The sequence below is a fragment of the Pezoporus occidentalis genome, unplaced genomic scaffold (assembly GCF_034315485.1).
Source record: "Pezoporus occidentalis ecotype Australia unplaced genomic scaffold, CSIRO_AGI_Poc_V1 ctg20, whole genome shotgun sequence".
In the NCBI taxonomy this organism is placed as follows: domain Eukaryota; kingdom Metazoa; phylum Chordata; class Aves; order Psittaciformes; family Psittacidae; genus Pezoporus; species Pezoporus occidentalis.
The window spans coordinates 7,217,502-7,244,504 of NW_026913856.1; the positions used below are offsets into that span (position 1 = coordinate 7,217,502).

The 27,003-nt window shown below is 43.7% G+C and overlaps 1 protein-coding gene across 3 annotated transcripts; it reads left to right on the forward strand.

Annotated features, from left to right (window-relative positions):
• The first annotated feature begins 1,679 nt into the window (after positions 1 to 1,679).
• Positions 1,680 to 25,423, forward strand: LOC134163484 (hepatocyte nuclear factor 4-beta-like). Of its 3 annotated transcripts, none has more exons than XM_062618343.1 (10): positions 1,680 to 1,897; positions 8,617 to 8,788; positions 10,637 to 10,731; positions 18,418 to 18,524; positions 19,628 to 19,783; positions 20,263 to 20,350; positions 21,136 to 21,288; positions 23,033 to 23,269; positions 23,917 to 24,091; positions 25,034 to 25,159. In XM_062618343.1, exons 1-9 carry the CDS (start codon positions 1,783 to 1,785, stop codon positions 24,054 to 24,056), a joined length of 1,263 nt encoding a protein of 420 aa, XP_062474327.1. In that variant the 5' UTR covers positions 1,680 to 1,782; the 3' UTR covers positions 24,057 to 24,091; positions 25,034 to 25,159. The 3 variants fall into 3 exon arrangements, with proteins under 3 accessions (XP_062474327.1, XP_062474326.1, XP_062474325.1); XM_062618342.1 differs by lacking the exon at positions 25,034 to 25,159 and adding an exon at positions 25,244 to 25,423 and having other exon boundaries at positions 1,681 to 1,897; positions 23,917 to 24,030; XM_062618341.1 differs by having other exon boundaries at positions 1,682 to 1,897; positions 23,917 to 24,030; positions 25,034 to 25,377.
• The last annotated feature ends 1,580 nt before the right edge of the window (positions 25,424 to 27,003 follow it).

A 27,003-nucleotide genomic window follows, 5' to 3' on the forward strand; every position in this document is an offset into this window, starting at 1 on the left:
CTCAGTTAAAAGAAATTCTTCAGATTAATAGGCATAATCAGGACTGACATTGAGTAAGAGGCAAGAACAACTAATCAGATACTCACTTAGCTGATGCTGGCATTACCAAAAGCCTGGGGACATAGTCCAAGGATAAAAACATAACATCTTATCTAACCAAGGAGTCATTTGTGCACCACTAGTTACAACATGTTCTTAAAAAAGGAAAGAAGGAAAAAAACATATCTATGGCACATGAAATTATTTTATGCCTCAGAAAAGATAAGAAAATAACGCTAAGTGTTCCTGCATCCAATCTTTATAGGATAAAAGCCTACCTAGAGTTAACCCATTGCAATATCCACTGTAAGTCTCCAGGATATGGAAAAAAATCTATTAAAAAAAGAAGTGAAATGGAGATGAAATAAAAATGAGTATATCCAAGACATTTCAAAACTCGGTTTTGGCGTATTTCATGCTATTTCAAGATTGCTAGGACACATGGGGCCGCCCAACTTCTTGGTTCAGTGAGAGTTCAGGCAGTCTGCAATCCTCTTCCTTTGGCCAAAGCTCCTTTTCTGGCAACACATCTCCTTATTTCTCAAGACTCTTCTTTTCCTCCAGATTCAACAGGATGTTGAACTGGATCTCTCAGAACAGCTCATGGAAAGGAAAGACCCTCTGACACAAACCAACGTCACTGCAGAGGGAACTGTAATGTCAGGGAAGGCATGTGAAAGATGAAACCAGGAATAAGCCAAGTACTTCAAGCCGTATCACTTTGCATGGCCGTGTTTTATTTCCAGTCTTTTGCAGTACAGCTCATGAGTCTTAACAAGGAAAGAACTGTGAAAAATTCAGTAAATTAAAGAGAAAACCACCAGAGTCCTGTGGGTAAAAGTTGGAATTGTATTTCCATAATACAGGCCTTTTCCAGAAAAGACAGGCACGGGTCAACATGAAATGCAACACCACACATCTGGAAGGGAGTCTGGCTGGTTCCTTCCAGTCTTTTCCATTTTCACCATTTGCCATAGCTTGAAACCTTCTTCCCTAACATCTCAAGCAAAATAGAACCCTTTCTCAATGGGAAATCTGGGAGATTGGGGCTGCTTGGAGTCAGGAAAGAGAAGACACAAGTGACAGGGACGGTGGGTAGTGGGTGGGGTAAGTCACCTCCTCTCTGCTTATGTGGCTCTAATGAAGCTTCACTTTTACCCTCTAGCAGTAGCTCAAGGTGTGAACCAGTGGTGCAGCACCTTTGGTGTCACACGGGTATGTCTCAGGTTCTCAATCTTGACTCTCTTCAGCCAGTTGTGACACTGACTCATTGTCTTCACCAGTTGAAAGTGACATCATTTGCTATTTTCCCAAGGGGTGGTATCTGAGCAAGGTGACATTGGCCCAGGTATTATTTGACGTGACCACTGCTTTGCCCTGGAAGAGCACCGCGTGTGTGCGAATGCCTCTTGCAGCCCTTCTCAAAATGTTTGTGCAGGAACAGCCATAAAACGGGCTGTATTGACCCAAAGATGCAATCCAAGTCGCTTGAGTCTAGGCCTTATCTATATCATATTATCAGGACCGAGAGAGCACAGATGCACCCCGGGAAGGGAGGGGACTGTAAGCACAAGAGGGAACGGCTTCATCCCTTCTCTCCTGGCACGGGGAGGGGACTGCGGGCAGAGCTGGGTAATGATTTGTCATTGCAAAGGCTGGGGTGTCTCTTTGCAGAGGAAATCTTGGCTGTGATTGACAGTTGGGCTGTTTTTTTGCTGCTTCGCTTGCTGTTGACAAGTAATAATGAAGCTTTGTCAGCCCATCATGGACATGGATATGCCAGATTACGTTGACTCCTTAGACTCCTCTTATACCATGCTGGAGTTTGACAGCCTTCGGATGCTCCCCAGTAGTACCGGTAAGGTTTCTTTTCGCTTTCTCTTGAACAGCCTCCACTACCTTTGTTGTAAAGCTGAGCACCTAGGAAAGTCAGGTAGGAGGTGTGGGGCAAAGGGTGAAAGGGATAATATTTAAGCAGCTGACTTGTCAACTTCTGCTGTATCTCCGGTTATGTTTGGGCTGAAAGGGGACCCTTTCACTTGACAGTCCCACTTTGAATTATTCTTTTCCCTGGTGGGCTGAGCGTCACGTCCTGAAGGGCCCACAAGGTATTTCAAAGGTTGGTAGAGCTCTTCATGGCATGCCATAGGTTTGCTCCCATAAGACATCTTAGAGGAGTTATTTACCAATATTTTTTACTTAAAATGTTTGTTTCATTGCTATATATGACTTAGGTTCATATTTAATCCTTGGAAAACTGCTGTCTCAAATGGAATTTGTCCGTCACTCAGGCAATACACCATCTGTCCTAAGCTGTTCCTAGGTACTTGAATTGAGAAGCAATATCCAAATGTAACTTCTGTTGTATATTTTATTGGCTACCAATGTGGTCTAAAAGCCTGTACAGCAAGCAAAGAAGTTGGGTGCAAGGCGTGAGTGTTTATATGCAGAGACTTTTGCTTTATTCACAGAAATAAAGTATGTTCACAGAAACAAAGCATGCGTGATATTTAGGTTTTGAATAGTCAAAAGTACTCTGACAACACTGTTCTATGAAATTAATGGTTCATTGTGTGAAAAATAAAAGACATTCAGTCTTATAGCATGAAACCAATCATGTAGCCAAAACAGATTCCAATGTTAGCAATGCCTTTGGAGAATTTGGCAGCATTTCATTTAATTTGTCATGAATCTGAGTGAAATTAAGATGGGATTTTCAGGGTCTCACATTTGCTTATTAGCTGTGTCATCAAAATAAATCAGAGTTTCAGTGGGGTTATTATCTACAATGCAAAACGATTAGGCTTATTATTGTGAGACATGGAGGGACATCAGGAGGCAAGTAAAGTTAGAAGGCCCAAGGGAATTTGAATTTAAAGTTGACTTCAAGAAAAACTTGCTCTGTCCGCAAAAAAAGGGTTTTCAATATATTGTTTTTCTGACAGCTCCAGAAAGACTGGATCTTGTTTCTTATTCTTGAAGAAAGGTTTCCATTTGCCATCCTGCTCCAGAAATGTTATTTAACACAGACGTTTCTCTTCGTCACTTGCTGCTGAACAAAGGGATATTTTTTTACTTTCTAGAGTGGCACAAATCTCCTCAAAATTCAGTATAATTTTGCAAATTAGCTACCAAATCCCATCTGGGCCTCCTTGTTGTTTCATGCAGTGGAACTGACAGGTTGATTCTTTTCTGAAGTTTATCTACCTCAGTATTGTGTTATTTGTCTAGCTGTTAATGAGTAGCCAATCCTCTCAGAGCCTAGCTGTTTTGAAAGTAGCTTGTTTGTCTTAGGCAAGTGTCCTCTTCTGCAGTTTGTAAAAATAACTTCAAAAAAGACCTGAAATATCCATGCATGGAAATACATTGCTAACCAGACGAGTTCAGGTACCACAGGTAACTCAAATTCACACAGATACTTCATAGTTTCAGAAATATTTTTTAAAATGTCAGAATTAAGAAATAGTCTCATTTTAGGTATTTTTTAACAAATGTACAGGTTTGTTTTAACCTGTATCTTTCCTATTAGTCAAGATTCCTCTGTATTATTTCACCTACTAAATCTAATGGCAGCTTTGCCCTTTATAAACACGATCAGGAAGGGGAATAATGTTTATTTTAATGGATTCAGAACTGTTTCTTTCATTCTGAACAGTTTCAAAAGTGAAAATAAGAATCTTTCCAAAAAAGTCAAAATTTCTTCAAGCCAACTGTTTCCTTCTTTGGAATACTATTTCATCAAAGCTTTATGCTGATTAATGATGGGGAGCACTTCTGATGATAAGCTTTAAGCTTCGGGAAGCTGCCATAATTTTGAGATTTGGCTACATACATAGTTTGGATTTTCCACCTTTAACTAGCTCATAATTTCCCAAATATTTTGAGTCTAATTCAAAATAAAGAATAGAAACCATTATGGGAGTGGAGGAAGAGTATAAAAAATGGTCTGTTTTAAATAGAGAAAATGTCAAAAGGAAATGAACAAAAATCAATGCTGATCCTGTCTTTATAAAATATGTGTTGTAACTGCAGAAATTTTCCCTTTCTGTACAAACTTTTTTCCTTTACCTTGGCTGGCATTAGAAGCCATATTCTCACTGGGTTTCTATGTGCTGTTAATACCCATTTCCTCAAGCTCTGTCAGAGTTGTCATTTTGCTTAAAATACGAAGCATTATTGAAATATCGCACTAATTCTTTAGTCTAGTGTCAGCAAACACTTTATCCTGCGATGATGCTCGCTCTCCTGTCTCAGTACTCAAATACCACACTGATTCTTGGGGCTTTGGCACAAGGTTAGAGAAACACCTCTCCCAGCCCTGCTGCAGTCAGACCCAATTCAGACCATGGAAAAGCCATCAAAGATCTTTTGACAGTGCCTGACCATCCCTCAAGCTACACACATGCTTGTGAGGAGCTATGACCCTTGTGGCTGTCCTCCTGGTCATTGTTACCATAGGATTTGTGAACAAATCAAAACTAGGGTTTATATCTCAAAAATCCCCCTTTATTTGCTAAAAGCTGATGTAGAAACCAGGGTGACCTGCAGATGGCCAGGGTATCAGTGCTCGCTCCCAGCCTGCCCTACATTTGTATACACAGGTTTCACAATGCCGGCTTTGGCCACCAAGTTAGACTGTGTGTACATGCCCTAAACCCACATTTATGATCTCTTTAAGTTCTAGCCCATTACATGTAACTGTGGGATTTGTCATCTGCAGATTGTGCACACCAAGACTGGCTTGGATTTCTGGGTAGATAAAAGCAAAAGCCATTCTGGAAAGTATTGCAAGATAATTCTCCTCCTATAAGATGTGCATCTGGAAGAGATGTAGACAGTAACATAACTGAAAGGAAAAGCAGCAGCAAGGTCAGGTACCATGTAGGTCTCCAGCCCTGAATGGAAGTCAGATACAGTTCTCCAGCAGCATCCTCATTAAGACCATCCTCACTGTCATCTCCTATCACTGTAAAACTTGGCATCTTCACCTCAGCCCTGATTAGGTAATGACTTACATACAGAGGCAGTGGGTACCAAAACTTTGTATGCATTTTGATTGCAAGCTTGGTTGACCCCAAAGCCAGTAAGCTACTGGGACACTCTAATCAGCACTAAGTTGGCATTGCAAAACCTGTGCACACAAATGTAGGGCTGGCTGGGGGCTGGCACTAGTGCCCTGGCAATGTGCAGGTCATCCTGACTTCTACATCAGCTTTTAGCAAATAATAGAGGGGGAGTTTTTGAGATATAAACCATGGCTTTGATTTATTGTCCACAAATCCTATGGTAACATGACCAAGAACCCAGCCAGCAGGGTCATAGCTCCTCACAGGCATGCGTGCAGCTTCAGAGATGGTCAGGCACTGTCAAAAAGATCTTTGATGGCTTTTTTCATGGTCTTGAATTGGGTCTGACTGAAGGCTGCTTATAAGCAACTTACAAAAGATTGTTTAAACTTCAGGGTTTTCTGTCAGTGAATATCCAGGACAATGCCTGGTGGGGAGTCTGGTTAAAACCATGAGACCCATGCAATGTCAAGATGAGTTATGGTTTCTTCTTGGAGAACATCATAATCTCTCCAGGAGAAATTTCGGAGGCACTGTGGCATGACTTAGGGACTGTTCTGTTATACCATAGTGATGAGTGTCTATAACCAACGCGTGTCTGAGCATCTCTTTCCAGGGTGGTCAGGACAGTTGTGAGCTTGTTTCAGTTGTGAGCTAGTCGGACTTTGTTCAGATCCCACCTCACCGTGGTGCTGAGCTCAGGTAGCAACCCCTCTAGAGAGGCACGACACATTAATAAAGCTCTGAGCCTTGTGTCAGGGCTAAAGGAACTGGTCTACAGAGTTTTTTCCTGCTGGTTTCACAGGCAGGTGACTGTGCTGACAGGGATCCAGGTTTTCCTCTGCCTTTCCTAGCAGTGATCAGTCCAGGGAAAACCCAGACATTCCCTAAACACTGTGTAGGTTTGAAAGCCACATTGAAACAGTTTCCTGAGTGTGATGTTGGTTGTGTCTTTGTTATTCTCTGAGCTAATTCTAATTAGGAACTCATCATTAGTTGGTGACAGGATTTTGTAATTAAATTTATAATAATAATTAACATGTACATACTGGCTTAGGGCTTTCCTTTTCTTTATTGTCTTTTTAACTTCTCTTCATGTTCAAGCTGAAAAGGGCACATGACCACCTAATAGGGACTGAACTTTCAGCTATGTATCTGCCATTCAACTAAGCTGTAGCCCATGGGTTTCTTTGTGTTTTCATGGGTACAAGTGAAGGCAAAATGTGATTTGCTAACTTCCATGGCCCCTCACACACTCAGTTCTTATGGTTCTTCCTCCAGTAATACTTTAAGGCTAGATAATTAATTTCTCCCTTATATCAACAAGCAGCTCTTTGCATATCCTACTAGCATGAGGGGAAGAAGTCTTCTCTGGTGAGCAAATGCTTTCCAGCACCAGGGACATTCTACAGTCTGGACCCATGTGAAGGATGAAAGGCCCATTGGAGGATCCAAACTGTATGGTCTTGGACTGATTCCTCTGAATCAGTAGAGAAAGCATGAGCAGACCGAAGGGAAAATTGGCATCCTTATGTTTATTTGTTGTGGAATTTTTTTAATGGAATCCAGCACATTCAGTGCCTTTGTTTGCGGTCAACATGTTCCTTCAAAAAATAAATAGATGGAGCAACAGATGCACAAATGTTTAAAGTTACAGTTATCCTTGAAGGAATATTCTAGTACAACCCCTTTAATACTGAGGTATATAAATCAAAACTAAACGAATGATTATTATGTAAAAAAAAAAAACAAAAATCAATATAAATTACCATTAGGGACCTCTGACACAGACAATGTTATCAAAGGGCCCAAGTGCTACTTTCTGACAAATGTCAGAGCTGGGGGAGCCTTGCCTCGATTTGGGGAGCAGGTAAATCTCAATTCCTGTCATTATGACCAAAGGATGATTTCGATGCTGTCATTTTTATTTGTCACATTGCTTCCAACTTGCTGAAAACTAAATATTTATTCGTCAGTATTTTAGAAGGTGAAATATAGATCAAAAGGGGCTTCTGGGGGGAGGAGGAAGGGAAGTCTGACCTTTGTTTGTGAATTCTTAGCTAAAAATATCATAGCCTTAGCTAAAACCTTTCCAGTTTTTGAAAAGCTAAAGCTTTTTTTGGCTTTTGATTACAATTTTCATTGCACAGCAAATATTTTCACTATAAATTTTTGATGTGTATTCATACACAGAAATAGCCCCTCTCTCTGTATATATACAAGTTGTGTGCGGATTGCCCAGAGCTATTTTTATGCATTATGCATTAGAAAGATCTCTCTAGACTGTCCAGATCAGATGCCAATTCCTCCCCTTTGAGTAATTTTCTCTAGGATTTCTCATTGCTCAATCCCAGAGCAGCTGAGCTTTCCTCATCACTGCCCGTCCCTTCCGCAAGGCAGGATGTGTCTTGTCCCAGAGACTTTTCTGAGGTCACTGTAGCACAAGATCCGCTCCCCTGGCTCGAAGAACGCGCTCCCAGAGGTGTGATAAATTCATAAAGCCATTCTGCAGTGAGTGCCCAGGTCAGGACGGACTCCACAAACATTCCTGCTCTTGGAGAGATGTAAACACTGTCATCTGCGTCTCCTCAAGCGTCTCCTTTATTTTTTCTTCCCCAAGCCGTGCCTCAAATTAGGAGGATTAAGAGGGCAGCGAGCCTGGTGGTTGAGGCCGAGGGAGAAGTTTAAAGGGGAGTTTTCAACAATGTATACACACAGCTCAGGCCAGGCAAGGGCAGAGCTATTCCTGCCCCAAATGAGAGGGTGCAAACAGAGGACATGACAGAGGGCATTCATATGACCTAATTTTAGGTCCCTAATTTAGAAAGTCAATCTTCCTGCTCCCCTGTATTGCTTTGCAGTGTAAAGCAATGGGCCTCTTTAGAGGGCAATTCAGAGCAGGAACCACACTTAGGAGAACCAAAGTGGTCCCTGTGTGAGCTGCTGTCTCTGTCTTCCAGCTGCAGAGGATCTCTCAAGAGCAGCCTTTTACTTCCAACACCTCTATCATGTACACAAAGTGCATAAAGTATTTCATCTTTCCTGCCCCTTCTGTCTCTTGCCTGCTTTCCATTTATTCAAGTTAATGATGTTCTTTTCATTGCCTTCTGTGGGCACCAGCTTTGAACTATGTTTTTCACGTGTCTGACTGAGGAGGTGGCTCCCCATCCCTCAAAAGCATGTATCTCACATCCAGGTAAGGTTTCTCTGCATCTGTCAAGAAAAGTAGTGGTAACTGTTAAATTATCATGAGCATGTTGGGTTATGCAGCTTGAAATCTCTCTGTCTGCTGAAGCAAAGAACCAATAGCAGAAGCAAAGCAACTGGGTTACTCTCACTTGAGACTGAGAAGAGCATCACCCTCAATCTGGAGGCTTTGCTAGCAATGCATGCTGCGTGTGCACACGCGTGTGGGGCTGACTCAGCACGTGTTTTGCTTGTAAAAAGCAACTTGCTTTCAGCTGTCTCTGGTTTCCATCACAGTCTAATGGTCTCTATTGTCTGCCCACAGAGACCATCACAAACGAGCCGGCAAATACCAACCTGCTCACAAACAGCATCAGCTCCCTGTGCTCCATCTGTGGGGACCGGGCGACTGGCAAACACTATGGGGCATCCAGCTGTGATGGCTGCAAAGGCTTCTTCAGGAGGAGTGTCCGCAAGAACCACGTCTATTCCTGCAGGTACCTTCCCTTTTCACAATAAATAAATACAATTTTTTGATGCTGTAAATTATTTGGGGTGAAGATCAGGTTGTATGTTGGGACCCCTATCCCAAATACCCTATTACCATGCTGTGAATACTAGCAGTAATACTGCAGTCTAGTTTATGGCTGGAGGACAGGGAGCTAAGGTGTAAATTATGTCCTATCTCATCTTGGACCCTGACACCTTTTGTGGCACTGAGTAATCCATTTGTTGAGTTCACTGCTGCTGCTTTCCCTATGGTGTAAATCAAGGGAAACTTATAGTCCTGAGGTTTGACCAGTGTATATAATATATAAGTAGGGATTCTGGGTGTGGAGTGACACCTCAACACAGCCAAACAAGGGAAAACCAAGGTGGCAAAGGACCAAGGCTCCAGAGATTTCATCTCAAACACAGCCTTTCTTGATTTTCCCAGTAAAAAGCATCAAGCATCTAAGAGTCTGTCACCTCCAAAGGCTTCACCTCTCCTACAGCTCCATTTTTGTTCTGAAATACATTGAACTATTATACTCTGACGTATCACTGATGATTTTACAATCATTCTGAGAACCGAGCATGGACGAGTGATGATTCACGTCCACTTTGGTACGCATTTGAGAGCATTTTTTTACCAGGAGGAGGCTATAAATTATAAAGCAGCTATCTTGGTTGACCTTAGAAAAATGGTGTTTATTTTAGCACAGGAGGAAGGGGGGAAGGAAAAAGTGAATACACTCAAGCCCTTCATCTCTGATTAAAACCTGGAAGTTTTCTTTCTTTTCCAAAGCTCTTCCTACTTTAAGGGCGTTTCAAATTCTTGCCATATGAGTCACCCTCTTTGTTCAAAATGTTCCTGGGGTCCTTATCACTCCAGCCATGAGACACCCTGGGGTGACAGGAGTGTTCACAGGCATGGTGACCATCCCAGGAACCATCCCTGCAGGACCATGCCATAGCTACTACTGATTTCATTGAAATCTCAGCTCTCACTCCCCTGGAATGGAGTTGTTGCCCTTCCCCATGAATCTCTGTGATATCTGGCAGCTCGGGGAAGATCCACAGCACTGAAGCCAAGGAAATGGCAAATGCTCATTTGTCTGCACATCCTTATTTGGTGAGCAGCGCTGCACATAGCCCAGCTCAGAGCTCTGCTGTTTATCGGAGACATGAATTCCTTGGAAAGTTTTTGGGCCTTTGTACCTTTGGCTGTTTACAAGTCTGGGAAAGTGCCTCAGATTTTACAACCTGATGATGGTTTCAGAGCAACCGATGTCGTCTCTTCTCTGTGTGGTAGATTTCTCTTCCATCATTTCATCCGCCATGGAAAGAGCTGCCAAATCTACCTTGAAAGCACATAGGTTCCTAAATCCTACATTGAAATTGAATTAGGAAGCTATGTGCCTGAAAACTAAGCTGCAGACACAAAAAAGGCTTGTGGCCCATAATGTGATTGTTCTATACAAAGCAGGACAGTGTTAACATCTGGGATCAAACAATCCCTGATGCCGAACACCCAACAACTGTCTGGAAGTAGGAGATGGAGTTCCTACTCCTGTGCAACTTGAGTCACATTCACACTTTCACAGCCAAAACCACCCCAGTCGTTGCAAGGTGGGTGGCCTGAAACTGCTGTGCTCCCAGCTGGCAGGAGTGATAGTAGGGAAGATGAGGAACTGGGCCAAGCCAACATTGATTCAATCCATTTCTTGTTAACCTTCTCTAGGTTCAACCAGTGCATAATCGGGTGAGGTCTGAGACTGTATTTCTTACTGGGGCTGCTAGGGGTGAGTGGGTTGCAGTTACGAGGCTGGTTACTCCATGTTTTATTTCTCATCTCCTCCCAGGTTCAGCAGACAGTGTGTGATAGACAAAGACAAGAGGAACCAGTGCCGGTACTGCAGGCTGAAGAAGTGCTTCAGAGCTGGCATGAAGAAAGAAGGTAGGCATAAAAAGACATTCTAAATCTGCCTGCTGCTGTCCCTGGCCCTGCTTCCACTGCAGAGCATGGTGGAGAGCCATGGCAGCCCTGGCCCAGAGAGTTGATGCTTATGTGTCACAATGAGAGACTTCTTATTGCCTCGAAGGACCCATTTTCTCTCTCTCAGATGGTAGTTTCAATGAGAGCTTTGTGATGGTATTCACCCGTCCTGGGAGGCTGGTATCTCTGGGATATTATCATACTCGGAAAGGGATGGGCTTCCTCAGGGTTTATTTGGTCTCTAAGTTCTTCACAACAGCAATTTTCTTGCTACACACCTGCTAGCTGTGACAATCTCAGTATGAACCTGCCACACTTGGTTTCATAAATGACATAATTTAATAATTTAATAATTTAATAACAGCTGACTACTGCAGAGTGCTTTTGGTGGTTGACTTGGCTGATGCTCATGTACCTTGGTGCAACCCATTGGCCAACGTCTAGCCCAAACAAGATGCCTCATGGTATGAGAGCTGCTCCTCCATGGGACAGGGCTCACAGGCAGCACTCGCAGAGGTGTCTGGCTCCTGTGTCCTGTGAGCTGGGACCTGAGTCACAGTCAAAGCCTTCAGTAGTGTTATCCTCATGGCAGCTATCACAGAACTATAGAGCCACTGTTAGCACCCGTACTGAAGGACCAATCCAATACTGGCCTTTTGTTGCACTTCACATTAGCTCTATTAAGAAGGAGGTGGATCCTTGTAGAGCATTTGGGTACCAGTGACCATTAGGAGGTGCCCTTCCAATGTAGTAAAGGAAATACCAAGTGTTACAGTGCCTAATCCTAAGCAAGAGAAAAACCACTTCTATTAACCAATGCCTTACCTTCCTAGAGCTAGCTTCCCTGGGAAAATATGGGACCTACCAGCCTTTCTGATCTGTGCTCATTCAGTGTGTGCATAGTGGGATACCATGGATAATACTGTTTTACTTACTCCAAGCTTTCTGGGCAGAGATTGCGTTTGTACACTGAGTGGATAGCAAAGTGGGCACCCAACCCACCATAAATGCTACATCCCCCTGATGTGCAGCATGATGGTTTCAACACTCTTCACCCTTCTGATTTCCAGCAGGGCTCTGTTTTCCAACCCACTGACAGCTAAAGGATGAGGGAACTGGAAAGGAACTTAAGAGTTTCTTTCCATGCCACGGAATTAAACACCCCCTACCCAAGGGGTGAAGTCATGGTCCCACTGAAACCAAGGGGAAATTTTTTGCTGATTTCTGGTAATTCATAAGATTTCATTGGTGATGAAATAAATCTTCCAGCATTCTGACCATATGTTTTCCTGGAGAACAAGATGGCTTGGGATCTGGCATAAGTCATGGATATAGCAAAAGTGCCTGTTGCTTTAACTGAGAAGAAATAGAGTAAATAGAGCAGATGATTGATAGAAAAAAATCCCAGCCCTCATATTAATAAAGACCAAATCAAGGTTGATCTGGTCAGTTCTAGATGGGGACAAAGCCAACTGCCAACACAATAAGCTCCACAGCTTGGGAAGGCTGAAATATGATTATCAGCCCCATTCTTTGAGCTGAAGCATGATTTTTATTGTTTTTATGGTAAAAGTTATAAACCCTTGGCTCCTGCCTTCATTATTGATTGCACTCAATGGAAGATGACTCACCTCAAGTTCCACATAGCCACATTCTTTGAAACATTTTATGAGCGCACAGCCAGGTTGTGTGCACACAAACTGCTCATGTGTTTAATAAGGAAGATTTTAAAGCACCTTGAGCAACTGCTTTGCAGAAATCAGCTTGGCTGACCAGAGCTATATCCAAAGCACGTGTGCAGGACTGTGAAAGAAACTTTCTTGCACAATTGTGTGCTCAAAAAGAACACAGATATTTGCTTTAGGGTGGTTCTAGATTAATATTAAACAGTATTGCGAAGTATTAGGGAAAAAGGGAAGACAGGTTTTGGGGTAGAGCAGTACTAGGTGGATACAAATGCACCAGCTCATGTTGGGAGATCACAGCTGTGACATCCACACTTGCCCAGCACATAACCCATTGACCCAGGACTGGCACGCAAGGGTTTGGCACTCTCTTTCTCTGGCACACCACTTTCCAGCCAGCCCATATAATAGCAATCAGACTTTCCAGGGTGTGGTAATAGCATTGTTTATTCACAGCAGAGGGGAAGAAACTGGAAATGATCCTTTTCCCAGCCTGTGTGTGTGACAATACACCTGGGGTGGGGTGAGCAGGGTTGTGTTACCCTCATATGCTCCCCACTGCCACTGACCTACTGCTCAACGGGTGTATGTGCAATACTGGAAACTTGCTGTTCCCCAGCAAAACTGACTGATAAACTGGAATTTTGGACCCAGAGAGTTACTTTTTTCCAATCTTCCTGTGTTGTAAGACATGATGTGACACATTTGGATCTTTCTTTTCTTTTTTCATGTGTTTTTTTTCCATTTTGGAAACAAACCTAGTAGGTGAGAAATGGTGAGGAGCTGTGTTACACAGCATGGTAGGAGGAAAAGTCCTGCAAATAAAAACCAGTATGAAATAAACACATGAACTAGCTTTAAACTGGCTGAATGTAAGGGCAGTAAGGTCTGTGTGAGGGACTTAGCATGAGCTGATCCTGGGAGCACAGCATAGTCAGCCTGTAGGTTCAAAATGGGTTTGAAGCAGCTGGGCAGAGGTTGTTGAGGAAAGCATCTGTAGGGTCTTTCAGGATGTCTTGTTTGTACACTCTCAATTTGATCCTGCTTTTGGAAAGGACCAGGACTGTCCCACACGAGGGCTACACCTCCAGGCTTATGCGCTGAGATGGGATCCAGGTTCCACTTGTGCCAGTGAGAGCACAAAAGGGCCAGAACTTCACCCTTGTGGAAATTCCAGTTCCCAGATTTCCTAGAAATTAGCTAATTTGGGAACACTCCCATCCCAATTACATTTTTGGTATCAATAATTCACGTTAATAACTACAAGTAAACAATCATTAAAGTTGCGATGAGGACAGAGGAAAAGGCTTGTTTGAACACAAAGCCCTTCTTAACTCCTGAAACGCCACTATGATCAGGATTTAAGATTTTTATAGGAGATTTCCTCTTTTACTCTTAATTTGTGCTTAAGAATAGGACTCTAGCTTAGTGAGGTCTGGGTCTTTTGGAAATTTTCTCCCTGTTCTCTCATATTTTCTCTGTTTGCACAGGAGAATGTTTGATTTCTATTGTTTTACACAATATTACCAGGCAGGTTTTCAATCACTACAACATCACTGGATGAGGAGTGGACCAGATACTTAAACACCCAAATTAAACAGCAGGCTACTATTTTTAGCTTCTTACTGAGATCCTGTTTAACCTTGAGTAAATTAGCAGGGTGTGATTTTCCAAGTGAGCCAGGTCATCTACTTGTATAGAGCTGAGCATCAGAAAACCTGGAAGCCTTTTAAAATGCCAACATTGCACTGTCAGGACCCAGTTTGCTGGTGAAAACAAAGGGTTAATATTTAACCTCTCATCCCCATTAATATAATTTATGCATGTATATGGACTCCCTGGGTTTAATGCAGAAGTAAAAAGAATTACAGTATAATTTACCGACACAATATAGTAGGAGGATTTGAGGCTATTTTTTAATTTATATTTAAATTGGGCAGGTTTATAGGACAGTTTTATTAGGGTATCACAGAACCTCTACCTTGTTTCATACCTTTTATTTGCACATCTCTTCTGCCAGCATTCAGAAGGCTGGGACTGCCGTTTATTGCAAAGATGAATGGAAATGATAAAGGATCTTCCCTACTTTGTGGTAGTCATAAATTGAGCCAAAAGCCTGCGAAAGCATTAAATGTACATGTGCCATTGGGATTTATTTGCAAATAAAATAAACCACGCCTACACAATCAGAGGTAGCTTGGGGAAAAATAATTATTTGTGCCTATAAATTAACCAGGCAGCAGGAGTAAATCTACAGATTTGTAGACAGAAACACTGTGAGTACTGAATGCCAGCACCATGCTGGGGCACTTGCCTCCTCCTGCTTTCTCTTTGTGCTATTTATTAACACATTTCCAACTCCACTGGTGTTAAATGAAGATGTTTTTAGTGGAATAATAATAGAAACGATAATTCCCACGTAGGCAGGGCTTTAACCTCTGCAGCTGCTGTGGAAAGTTACTGGTTTGCTGCTGTCCTCTTCCAATCAATGCCTTTGCCCATATTTCTTGGACTCCCTGGAGCTTCCTCCGCACAGGTTTTGTACCAGTGTGGCAAGGCAACAAGGACAAAATGTTTCTGAAACAGGGGTTTGTTGCAATCCCACAAACACACTGCTGTTTGCTCAAAAGCCGCTGTGTGCGTTCTGCAGCCTGATGGCTGCCAGCATCCTTGATGGCAAAAAGGGCCATCTGGCTCATGGCAAGAAGGGCCTTGGCTTGCCCTCAATAACAAAACCCCTCCAATGGCTCCTCCACGTCAGATGGAGAATATGTTTGTTTTCCCATCCGCTTCCCACAGTCAGGACATGCCTCAACCATGGACAATTCCCTGGAGGGAGATGCGGGCATCATCTTGTCCTCTCTCCCCTTTTCCCAGAGGAAAATCCACGTCTAGGTCACACTGTCCCTGATCAGCAGCATCATGGGGACTTTCTCCCACTGACATCCCCTCTTGCGGGGCTGCAACAGCCTTTGATGGTGTTTACTGGCCTTGGGAATTGGAGTGCTGTGAGGATTACAGGATTAGAGGAAATAAAAGGAGGAGCAAAGCTCTTGACAGGCACATGCTGGCAATAATCCTTGGGAAACACTGGGATTTTCATCCTTCCCACAAGTTTGCTGGGGTTTATTGACTGCAAAGCCAAGATCAAGTCTGAGCCTGAGCACCCTCAGTGCCAGCACACCCCTCGAGCACTCCCGATGCCTCACCAGGAGTGACCTATCCCTTCCTTTTTACAAGCACAGTAAGTATAGCAATATAATTACCACACAGTAATAGATTAATTTTGTGGCAGGTAAAACATTAACTCCATTGTATCTAATTCCATCACATCTTGGGTACTTTCAGTGATAACACCCAAATCACCTTGAGAAAGTTGTTCTGTACCATCCACTTACACTTGAAGATTGAGCTTATCAGAGCATGAGGGAAGCACTGAAATATGTGCTATAAAAGGACCCAGAAGGAAAAACAGGCTGAGGCTGCTTAAAGGTGTCTGCCACTGGGGACTAGGACCAGGTCTGCCTGGGTTCATTACCTAAAACAAGATGTGTAACTTGGTCAAAAAGGCAAAATTTGTACCTTTTCTTGTAAGTAAGCAAAAAGAGCCTTATTGCCCATAGACAGCTACATGGGGAAGAATCTGATACAAAACCAAGCATAGAAGGTTAGGTGGGGACTTTCCAAGGATGTCAGTGATGACACGGATTTGAGCTGGCTTGTTTCTACTTAATGCTGGATGCTGCTGTCTATCTGGTGTACCAAAAAGACATGAAGGTTTGCTCTGTTCCAAAGGTTAATCATAGATTATGGTTCCTATAACCTCCTTCACCTTCAGAGTGCTGGGGATCCCTGGTGGGTGAGCAGCCTTTTCCATCACCCCCCCATGCATAGGGTAATGTATGCTGTTGCCTCAGGTAGGTTAGCAGAGCGTTCCAAGGGCTGCAGCGGGCTTTTTCTCTAAACTGATGTGTAATTGCCTCTACATAGTGTCTACACAGCCTGAAAAGACTCCAGTAATATGCATGTCTTGCATCCATCCAGCCCCTTGCAGCCATTCAGGCAAGACTGACCCTGGGATGCTGAACGGCTTTGATGGCTGAACCAGCTCAGCAGCGAATGGGTCCCCACTCACAGCCCCAAATCCTGGAAAATAAACCCTGTGTTCCTGCTGATAACAGGAGGCATTGATTTTTGTCACTGTTGTTTGTTTTCTGCCCTTTGACTTTGTTGGCCTCTCATCAGAGGCCGATTAGGAAAACAGATCAGTGGTTGGACATGAGCTGACAAAAACTCACCTTCCCACCCTGTGTGTGAAACAGTGTGCATGTCTCCTCCTTTGCATGAACTCAGAGAAACCTGCCCCATGCAAGGAGTGATGCTTCCCCTAAAGCAGCTCCCAGCAGCCAGGAAAAGCCACAACAGAGGGATGGTGAAAAGGTTTCGATGGCTCTGCAGAAACAAAAGTTTGCTGGAATAATCTTCTCCAGTGGCCACTTTTGAATCAAAACTGCGCTGTTTCACATCCAAGGGGTTAAAGCAGAGTGAGTCATGATTTGGCAGCTATGTCTGAGTCATTCCCCCTAAATAAATGGGAAAGGAGCCTGGAACTGCTGTATGAAGAAGGAGGGATGTGGTGCATTATCACCACATGGTACATCTTCCTGTTCCCTCTTCTTTAAGGACTTGACGATTGCCTTTCCAAGCTGTACATAGGCAAGACACGTAAGATGTCAGGAAAACGCTGAGTCTGCATTCAGGCTCCTTCCTCCAGCTCCCTATGGCTTTGTTGGCTGCTGGAGGAGCGCAACTGGACTTGGTGGAGAAACTAACACTGAAAACAAGGTTGGACTAATCCTGCTTTTTTTCTGCTACTGTTTTATTCACGACTGCAGTGGAGTCATCGGCTCTTGGAGCTTGAGTTGCAAAAATAAGCTGTCAAAAGTGCAATAAGTCCCTTATGTTCAACATGCAGGGCTGATGGAGCAGGGGGTTGACGTAGCTTGTCCTTCAGGGAAAAGGATGGTTTCAAGGGTGGAATAGGCCTCAAAAATGAGTGTTTCTTTTGTCTAATTCACCATGACATGCCCACACCATTCTATTTGCAAAAGGCCTAGGGCTGATGTTCACTTGGCTGTGGTCATTGTGGTGTGTCCAAGGTGTGGTTTATCACTGTTACGAACAGTCAGGACACTCGGAGCTCATTTGCAGCAGTGTTTTGCCCAGAGTTAAAGGAGAGCTGGAGCCAGACCCTGGCTGTGGTTTGTTCTATCCGCTGTATGCCAGCAGTGCATCAGGGTTGCACACTCATTGAAATCAGCAGCACGATGGGCAAGTCTGAGGGGATAGTTTTAAGGGGAATGGGTGATTTTTAAGCTTCCTTTCTTTGGAGCTACCTTCATGAAGTGACGGCTCCTGCTCACTGTGAGTGGTGCCCCTAATACCTCAGGGGCAGGGGACACATTAAAGCTGCTTTGAGGTGGGATCAGAGGATGGTTTCTCTAGTGCTGCAGTGAGATGAGATAAAACCTCAAGAGCATCCTGCTGTACCGAGAGCTCAGGAGGCGAGTCCTCTATTCAGCCATGGCAAGGAGGGTATCAAAGGCCAGGACTCCAGCAGTGTGGGTGCATTGACAAAAGAAAATGGTCGACATCACATCCCCAAACTCCTCCCTGAGCTACGCCAAACCCAGTGGGACCTGCTAACATCCCTTAAGCAGCGCTCTGACCATCAAATGGCTTTATCTCCCAAGGTGCTTCTGTGCTTTGTCTTCTCCTTCTCTGGTGCCCTTTTCCCCTCCTCTGGGGCCTGTTTAATCTTATTCCAGCGTCCAACAAGAGTGGATGCTCTTGCAGGCACTGAAGCCACAGCCACGCCTGTTTGGGGACCACAACTTACAGCAGCCATGGGTTGTGTGGGGAATTTGCTTGCTAACACAACCACTGCTCACTCTCATTTCAGCCGTGCAGAATGAGCGTGACAGGATCAGCATCCGCAGGAGCAGCTACGAGGACAACAGCTCACTCTCCATCAACGTGCTCACTCAGGCAGAGGCCATGGCACAGCAGGTATGAAACGCAGTGACAGCCCTCCAAACAAGTACATGGCCTTCAGCTATTCCATACAAGGTTACAAACTGACTGAACCAACCAGAACTGGATCTTTTTCTGCCCTTGGATGGCTCTTGCACAAAGCCACAGGGAAGAAAATGCCTTAGAGACAGCCAAAACCAGACAGTAAAAATCATCAGTGCATTATCAAGACAACATGTCCTGCAAGGAGCAGATGCATCCTTTGGCAAGTGAGATGCAAAGCTGAAAGTCCAAGGGCTGAGGGATGTTGCAGATCCCGGATCCCCTCTGCCTTAGCCTAAATTGCTGCTGTACCCTAAAAACTCATTGCATTTCATACAGCAGTTTATCCCTCCTTGCTGCACACTCTGTCCTGCTCAGAACATATTGTTCCTGAGAAGGCTGATTATGTCTTTTCTTGTAGCTTTAGTAGGGCAACAGTTTTAGGGTAGAAAAATAAAGATAATGGAATTGCTGAGCTTCAGCTAACTCCAATTGTTTTCTCATTTCATATTCCACAATAAATTTCACCCTGAGCATCCTTTAAATTCTTATGCAAATATTCTTTCCCCACTGAAACACACTGTCCAGATGTTGCACACTACATGCGTCCACTTCCTTTCCAAAGAGTACTGTTTTAACCCTCTGCCCACCACACGGCTCTTTAGGGATTGAAATGGGTATTTCGTGTCCCAGACAGCAACTTGGAGGGGAGAAAGGCTCAATACATGTAATGCATTTGGCTGCCTCAAGTGGTGGAAGGAAAGCTGAAACCCAGCGCTGCTGGCTACTGCTAGGAATGGGAATATCAATCAGACCTTGTCCTGAGCCAGCCTGGAGAGTGGGGAAGGAGGCGGAGGAGGGAGAGGTGTCTGTTGGGACCGAGCACCACCTCGTGGAAGCTTCACCATGGGCTGTACGTTGGACACTGTACACTGCTGAGCATGTACATGTGCAGCCACAACAGCAAACACCTTAACAATGACTTGATGAGGTGAACATCTGCGAAAGCTCCCCGTGTTATCAATGAATCACTGCTAAGGAGAGCAGCAAGGTATCACTAATCTGGTCCCAGTGTAACCGGGTCACTTCTCTTTCAGTATTCATCACTGAGCCCAGTGCACAGCACGGATATTGCCATGAAGAAAGTGGCTACCATCAACGATGTGTGTGAATCTATGAAACAGCAGCTTCTGGTGCTGGTTGAATGGGCAAAATATATCCCAGCGTTCTGTGAGCTCCCACTGGATGACCAGGTATAATGAAAATGCCTCTTCCCTGCAAACCACTGCCTTCAATAGGAATTGCCAGCCAGTCCTGTCAATGGGAGAATCTAACATTGATGTACAGATCACCCTATGAAGAGCAATAAACTATCAGGAGAGAAATAATAACAAAGGACCAGGGATTGGTTAAAAATAAGTCGAGTAATCAAGTCCCCCAAAATATAAGAGTTGATCACTTCTGTATGCACAAGGACACAGGCAAAAAAAAGAGTAATTTTCCTTTTATTATTAGCTGATAATTGAATATAAAAGCCATTTATTTCATAAGAATTCACATTATTCAAGCCTTTGTCCTTTCAGTTGAAAACAACTTTTTATTTAGTTTGCCATGAATGTTAGACTTCTGAAAAGTGAAGCTATACTAATAATATGCTATAATACACTAATAACTTCTAATTACTCCTAATTGTATGTTATCTGTACATTTCTCTCTTCTGTGCCACCTCCAGGTTGCCTTGCTCAGAGCCCACGCAGGGGAGCACCTGCTCCTCGGGGTAGCCAAGCGGTCCATACCATATACTGATTTTCTGTTATTAGGTAATGTAATGAAGTACACTCCTTTCATAATTCACACATTTGAGTTATTGCCAAGTAACCTGCCTGCCTGCAGTCCTCTCTGCACCCCTGGGTCTGTTCCTCTGCCTTGAGATTGAAGTGCTTGAGAATGTCTCTGGATACATGTAAAAAGGAGCAAGCAAATTCACTGGGACTTTTACAACTGTTCCCTTACTTCCTTAAAACTGTGGATGAGAAACCCCCCAATATTTAAATTGCATGTCAAACTGAGCTGCCTGGACACAAGCAGTGGGGCCTTTTTTTGTATTGGTGCTTAAAAACTTAGCAGAAAGGTCTATTAAAAATTATAGTGAAAATAGGTTTTTCCTTTCCATGTAGCTCTCTGCCACCAGAAACACAGGCAGGATTATTCTTGGGAAAATGAGAATACTGGCCTGGAAAGCCACACATTAAAGCAAAGAGGGAGGGATAACTCCATTTAAAAGAACAAATGCCAAAAATAAAGATGCCACACCACTTGCAAATAGATGCTAGGTATAACAGAGGGTAAACCAGAGCAGAATGTGAAGCAGGCTTTGAGTACAGTTTGTGGTGCATGACATGTGCAAATGAGATAAACAAGGACCAAAGGATAAGATCCATGGCTTGCTTCTGACTTGTGAATCTCAATATGAAGCTGCACACTGGAAATCTGCTGCACATGGGCACTGGGACTACGGCAACATGCCTTGGGGTAACTTCTGGATGTGATTGTGTGTGCAGAGCTCGAGCGAAGTTGTGACAATGGATTTCTCTTGTCTCCCCAGGGAATGACTTCATCATCCCAATGCACTGCCCAGAACTGGAAATAGCTCGTGTGGCCACCAGAATCTTGGATGAGTTGGTGAAACCCTTGCGGGACATCCAGATCGATGACAACGAGTATGCTTGCCTTAAAGCCATCATCTTCTTTGATCCAGGTAAGCTTCCTTCCTGATTTCCAAGCATGGGGTTTGAAGAGGCACTGGGGGCTACCTTTGGCAGCAGCTCTACATTTCATCCTGCCTCTGCTGTAACAAGCAATACTTAGCAGTGAAGTAAAGGGCATTTTAGAAGCTACCTATTGCTGAACACTTCGCTATTTAGCAACTATTAACTCCAGCCAGACCCATACCCAAGACTCTGCAGACTCTAAAGGAGTTTTGCTCCTTCTGTAGCTTGGCTTCAGGAAATCCCATCAGACTGAAATGAGTGAGATAACTATTAAGGACATATATGCCTATACTGAATTATGCATAAATGAAGTGAGTCAACTGAGCGTCAGTGTGGAGCATCCATCAGAGTTCAGAAAACAGCATTAAAAGCCAAAGACAGCTGCACTGTTCGGAGCACCCAGAAATAACAAGGATGTCTGTTAATGGATCTTGCTGGCAGCCAATACCAACCAAGGGCAGGGATGATCCATACAGGATGGGGAACAGGGAAACACACAGAGGCAAACAAAAGCTTGTTTTGAGCCTTTGCTGTATTAGCATTCCACAAACACAGGGGGTTCTGTCTCAGACCAGGTCCCCCCAAGCATCCTTGTTTCTACATGCCTGCACCACACACCGCCTCCTCTTGGAGTCTCTTGAGTGTGTATTGCCCTGTGGTTTGGAGAAGAGATGAGGAAACAACCCCAAGTCCAGAACAATGCTCTTTTGTCTTTGGCATCTATTAGTATGGAGAAATAAGAGTAACTTCCATTAGCTCTTTTTTGCTGTGTTCACTGGTTTGAAATCAAGACACGGGAGTTTTACGAACATCGTGAACTTTGGCTCGCCAAAGAGTCTGCTGTAAACCTGAGTAAGGGTAGTATGATCAAAACGAGTTTGACAAACTACCTTCTCGGCTGATTGGTATCTCAGCAGAGCTTTAGATCATTGAGACAGTGAGGCGCTGGGATTACATCTGAAAGGAAAACTGCAAAGCTCCGCAGAAGAGAAATTAATTCATGCTAACAAGTAGGCATGTCCATAGAGTTACATGCTGACATACACTAACTTGATAACCACTTTACCTAATCTCTTGGCACGACGATCCCGAAAATGTGGCGCTTGTGGATTCTTTTAGACAGTGAAGAAAACGGTCCAGTGAGCCAGAAATCTCAGTTTTAGATAGCAGGAGAGTGGAAAGCTGTAAATCCCTGCACTTCACCCTACCCAGAGTGCACATTCTTGCTTAAGCAAAGCTGGACCAGTGGTGCATGAGAAACAGACTTGACAGGCTAAAGACAGGAAATCAAGATAAGAATCTGATGCTGCAGTGGGTGTAATTACACCATATAGGCACTAAACGTGCATGGATTCAGTACTTGGGACTCTTTTCAGGGGAAAATTCCAGGCCTTGGAAGGACAGATATGGTTCAAATTCTAAATCCTTCTTCTTCACTAAAGGCAGTAGCCAGATGTGCCCGTCTGAAACAAGATCTTACCTTCTTACTGTCTCACCTCAATTTCCCCTCAAATTACTTTTTCCCCTCAATTTCCCCTTACTGTTTCCATATTCCACGTGAGATATACAGTAATGGCAGCCTAATATTAACCTGTCAGATAAACATGGAGACTCTGACAGATAACTGTCAGAGGATCACTGCCATCTCACTGTTTTTCCTCTGCCGGACTGACAGGGTAACGCTTTCTGGTTACACAGGCCAGCAATTACCTTCCTTTTTCCTCCTCCCAGACTGTAAAGGCCTGAGTGAGCCCGCGAAGGTGAAGAACATGCGTTTCCAGGTCCAAGTCAACCTGGAAGACTACATCAATGACCGCCAGTACGACTCTCGAGGCCGGTTCAGCGACATCCTCCTCCTGCTGCCCCCGCTGCAAAGCATCACCTGGCAGATGATAGAGCAAGTCCAGTTCATGAAGCTCTTTGGTGTGGCCAGGATTGACAGCCTGCTGCAGGAGATGCTGCTGGGAGGTATAAGCCCTGCTGGGACATGACAGCAAAGCTGCCTTATTTCAAAGCCGTTTACAGGGCTTCATGTCTGGGTTTGTGTCCTTCTCTGGAGGACATACAGTAGAGAGAATTTGGTCTTGGGAGGAATGAAGTGAAAGCTCACGTTGAATTGAAGCTTGAATATTGTTCCTTCTCGCTCCAACTTAATCCCCAAGCCTTATCTTTCCAGCCCATCTCTGAAAATCTGACTCAGGATCAGTTAGTGGGTGCACTCTGTGTGCTTCACACCAGTGGAACACTTGACTTTTAGGCACCAGACCAAACTGATGCAGTCTGTAAGAAGACAACATGCTTTTTCTTAGCAGTATGCAAAAGTTGTAACTTTCTGGGAAACCCTGATAAGAGCAATAACTGGGGGACACACAGAGGCAAATGAACAGTGCAGTTGGGTATTATTAGCTGAAACCCCAGCCATGCCAGAAATTGTCCCTTGCCAGTGAGAACGCTGAGAGCAAAGAGGACAGAGAGTGGGAAGGAAGCAAGGACAAGCCAGGCCATTAACCTCCATGGAGGTCTTCCACATTATCTGAATAAAAGATGTTTGGCCCAGAGCATCTGGCTTCTCCATAACTATACAAAGAATGATGACTTTCCCATTTCCACTGCAGGAACCTCCATTGATCTCCAGTACCAGTCAGGACCTCCCAACCTCAACCTGGAACCGCTGCCAGGACATGTCCTCTCAGGCAACATGAGCTCTGTGATTCACACTGCTCCAGACCGTACGTGTCCATTTATACGCTACTAGTGTCAGCATAACAAAGGGACTGGATAAGAGAAGCAGTTAAGAAAAATACCTTTAGGTATTATACACTTAAGCATTACACTTGAATGGCCCACCTTGCCGACTCCCTTACATGCTTCTAAAGAGAAGCTGAGATTTTCACGATAGCATGATCCAGAGGGATTTGAAACGCTACTACACATCACAAGTTTAAAAAAGAAAGCAATCAAGATTGGTGACAGTGTGCTCCTATGAACGTGGGCAGCACTGGGAAACGCCATAAAGCAGCACAGATGGTTATTAGTGGTGAGGGTTTCCCTGCGTAAAGCATCTTGGTTGCTGTCAAACAGAACAATATGACCAGAATACAAGACCGTCTTCAACCTCTCCAGGCACTGCTGCTAGGCAATGGCTATTGGTTAAAGCATTTATCCACTGTAATAGCAAATGGAGCATGCAATTAAAAAAGAATAATGTGGGACATGAGTTGTAATTTAACAACCACTCCCATCTAATCACCATGTCTAGCACACACAGTGTCCTTCTGCCAGTTACAGTCCTATACCTCTTGCAGCAAATTTGCTGTTTCTGAGCCATATAAATCTTAGTATCATGTATTTTAGCTTTTTGGGCTTGTTTTTTCTAAGCTGCTTTACAGCAAGGGAGATTAGAAATGTGCTCTGTAAATGATGTATAGTGGCCAGCAGGTAGAGCTCTCCTCTGATGAGGAGAGGAAGGATTGAAAAGCAGTTGGGGGAATTTTCCCATGTGCAAAATACTGAGAAGAGTTGGTATGTGGTTACCAGTCCACCCTGTGCCTCATCACAAACCAGGAAGGAAGAATATGATGGAAAATGCCTGAATTCAGGATGGATCCCTCTGCCCCGTCCCCCAAGCTTCTGCCCCTTGGTTTGCAAGATAGTTTGGTGATTTCATTTCGGCACGGCTCTATCGAACAGCATCCAAGTCCATGTTAACCCTGTTTCTTTTCTCTCCCACAGCTTCTCCTGAAACATCCCTTCCATCTCCTTCTACAAGTACAGGCAGTGAAGACTATAAACTAGGCTCTAGTGCAGGACCCAACGCTGTAGCACAGCTCTTGCCTCAGACAGTGATACCCAAGCAGGAGATTCTATAGGGAGAGGTGGAAAGAAAAGCTGGGAGCAATGTTGAAACTGTGCTGAAAGTGAAATGGGCCCTTTCTCTTTCAGAGGCAAAGCACAGCAACCCCCTGCCTGTACCTGGATCTCTCAGTCACACTCTTTCCCATCCGTGAGTCAAGCACCAGATACCAGACTGCACCAGAAGCCTCACCATGGGTCTTCCCACCACCATCGCCCTCATTTCATAAGGGATTCGGGCTAATGCCCTTGTCAGTAGGACCAAGACTGTAAGCTTCCCATTGCATTTGTTATCACCCGACTTGGTGTGATCACAACCCTTTTAAAGCCTTCGGCTGCTACCTTCATAAAACCAAACGCCTTACACAGTTCCTGGTAATCGCTACCGAGTACAGCATATCTTAAATTGCCAGTATAGGTCTATTCCCATTAAAGATTTAATTACACTCCCAATTCTCCTGCTGCATATTAAGCTTTAGGAAGAATATCTTAACCCTTAGCAGACCAAACAGATGCATCTCGTTCCACATCTAATGTTGGTTGGTATTTGTGATCAGGAACGCCAACATTTTTGTTATCGTCTATGATTTCCAGTGTACACAGTTCTGTTGTGAGCCATCTGACATATCCTCTACTCTGTGTGTGCATTTAATATAGCTCCAGGACAGGAACAAGGATCTCTGCATCAGCCCATGGTTGCTGACTGCTAAAACACACAACTGGCCAGAAGCTCAAAAAGACATTGACTTAACAAATCACTGCTTTGTCTCTTCTGCAAACTTTTACTATAAACATATTTGGAAGAAGCAAGAGTAGCAACAAAAATACAAGGAAAAAATCCTTTTCCCAATACATACGTAAGATTTTTGCTGTAGTTTTATATCTTTGTAATGTCTGCCAAAAAAGGAAGCAGCAGGTATCCTATCAGCCACATCTTACCATAAAAAAAATTCGTATTTAAAATGTAAGGTTTTAATGTAAAACTTTATCAATGGTAGGTAACCAACTAATAACCATGTTACAATTACTTAAAATAAACACAACAGTCTATACATCCTGAAATGTTTCTAAAGCACAGTCACCGTGTTAGGGTCTTCATTTGAATGCATTTATTAGATTGCCAGACTTCTACACCACTTATGCTTACCTGTATAGAAGTCCAGTGACCTCCATCAGACAGCTCTTAAGGGATTAAGAGCAGCTGTACTGAACAGTAGGACATGCTAGAGAATTCTTAGTCCTGCCACATTCCACAAATCCATCAGCCCATGTGCATCCCTGTTCATGGCAAAAGTGAGATAACCGTGCCCAGCTATGGCTTTGTGAAGCTTCTTTCGTTACTGCTTGTGAAGGACCTTGAGATACTCAGCTGGAGAACTCTATCAACATGCAATCTTATTGACTGAAAGAGAAGTGGGGAAGGGCATCTGAACTTTGATCAGAAGGCAAATACTTTCTATTTCAGTCACTGGGGATACGTTTTAGAGTTGCCATTTTACAGCATGAGATATGAAAAGCCCTAAAGACTGGGTTGAATTTCACCTAGGATCACAATGCTTTATTTTTCTACTGTCTATGATGAATTTGATCTGGCATTATATGCTGATAACTTTGATTTGAAACAGCTATACCTGGAAACCAGGTTCCACTGCAAGCATTCCTGCGGCATGACAGATGCAGCAGTACTTAGCTAATATTACTTCCAGTTCCTCCATCATGTAGATGACTTTTCTAGAAATTAAATGTGCATTTATACTCATTAATGGTAAGAAAATAAATTTAGAAAGGAAATAAAAATCCATATTCTCATAATTCATATGGACAGTTTGCCTTTTTTCTTTAAATGGAAA

Excerpts from the sequence above, each read along its gene's own strand:
- LOC134163484 (XM_062618341.1), top strand. The coding sequence starts at position 1,783 with ATGAAGCTTTGTCAGCCCATCATGGACATGGATATGCCAGATTACGTT. Across the intron at positions 19,784-20,262 it reads AGCTCCCACTGGATGACCAG|GTTGCCTTGCTCAGAGCCCA; the intron begins GTATAATGAAAA and ends TGCCACCTCCAG. Across the intron at positions 24,031-25,033 it reads GATTCACACTGCTCCAGACC|CTTCTCCTGAAACATCCCTT; the intron begins GTACGTGTCCAT and ends TCTCTCCCACAG.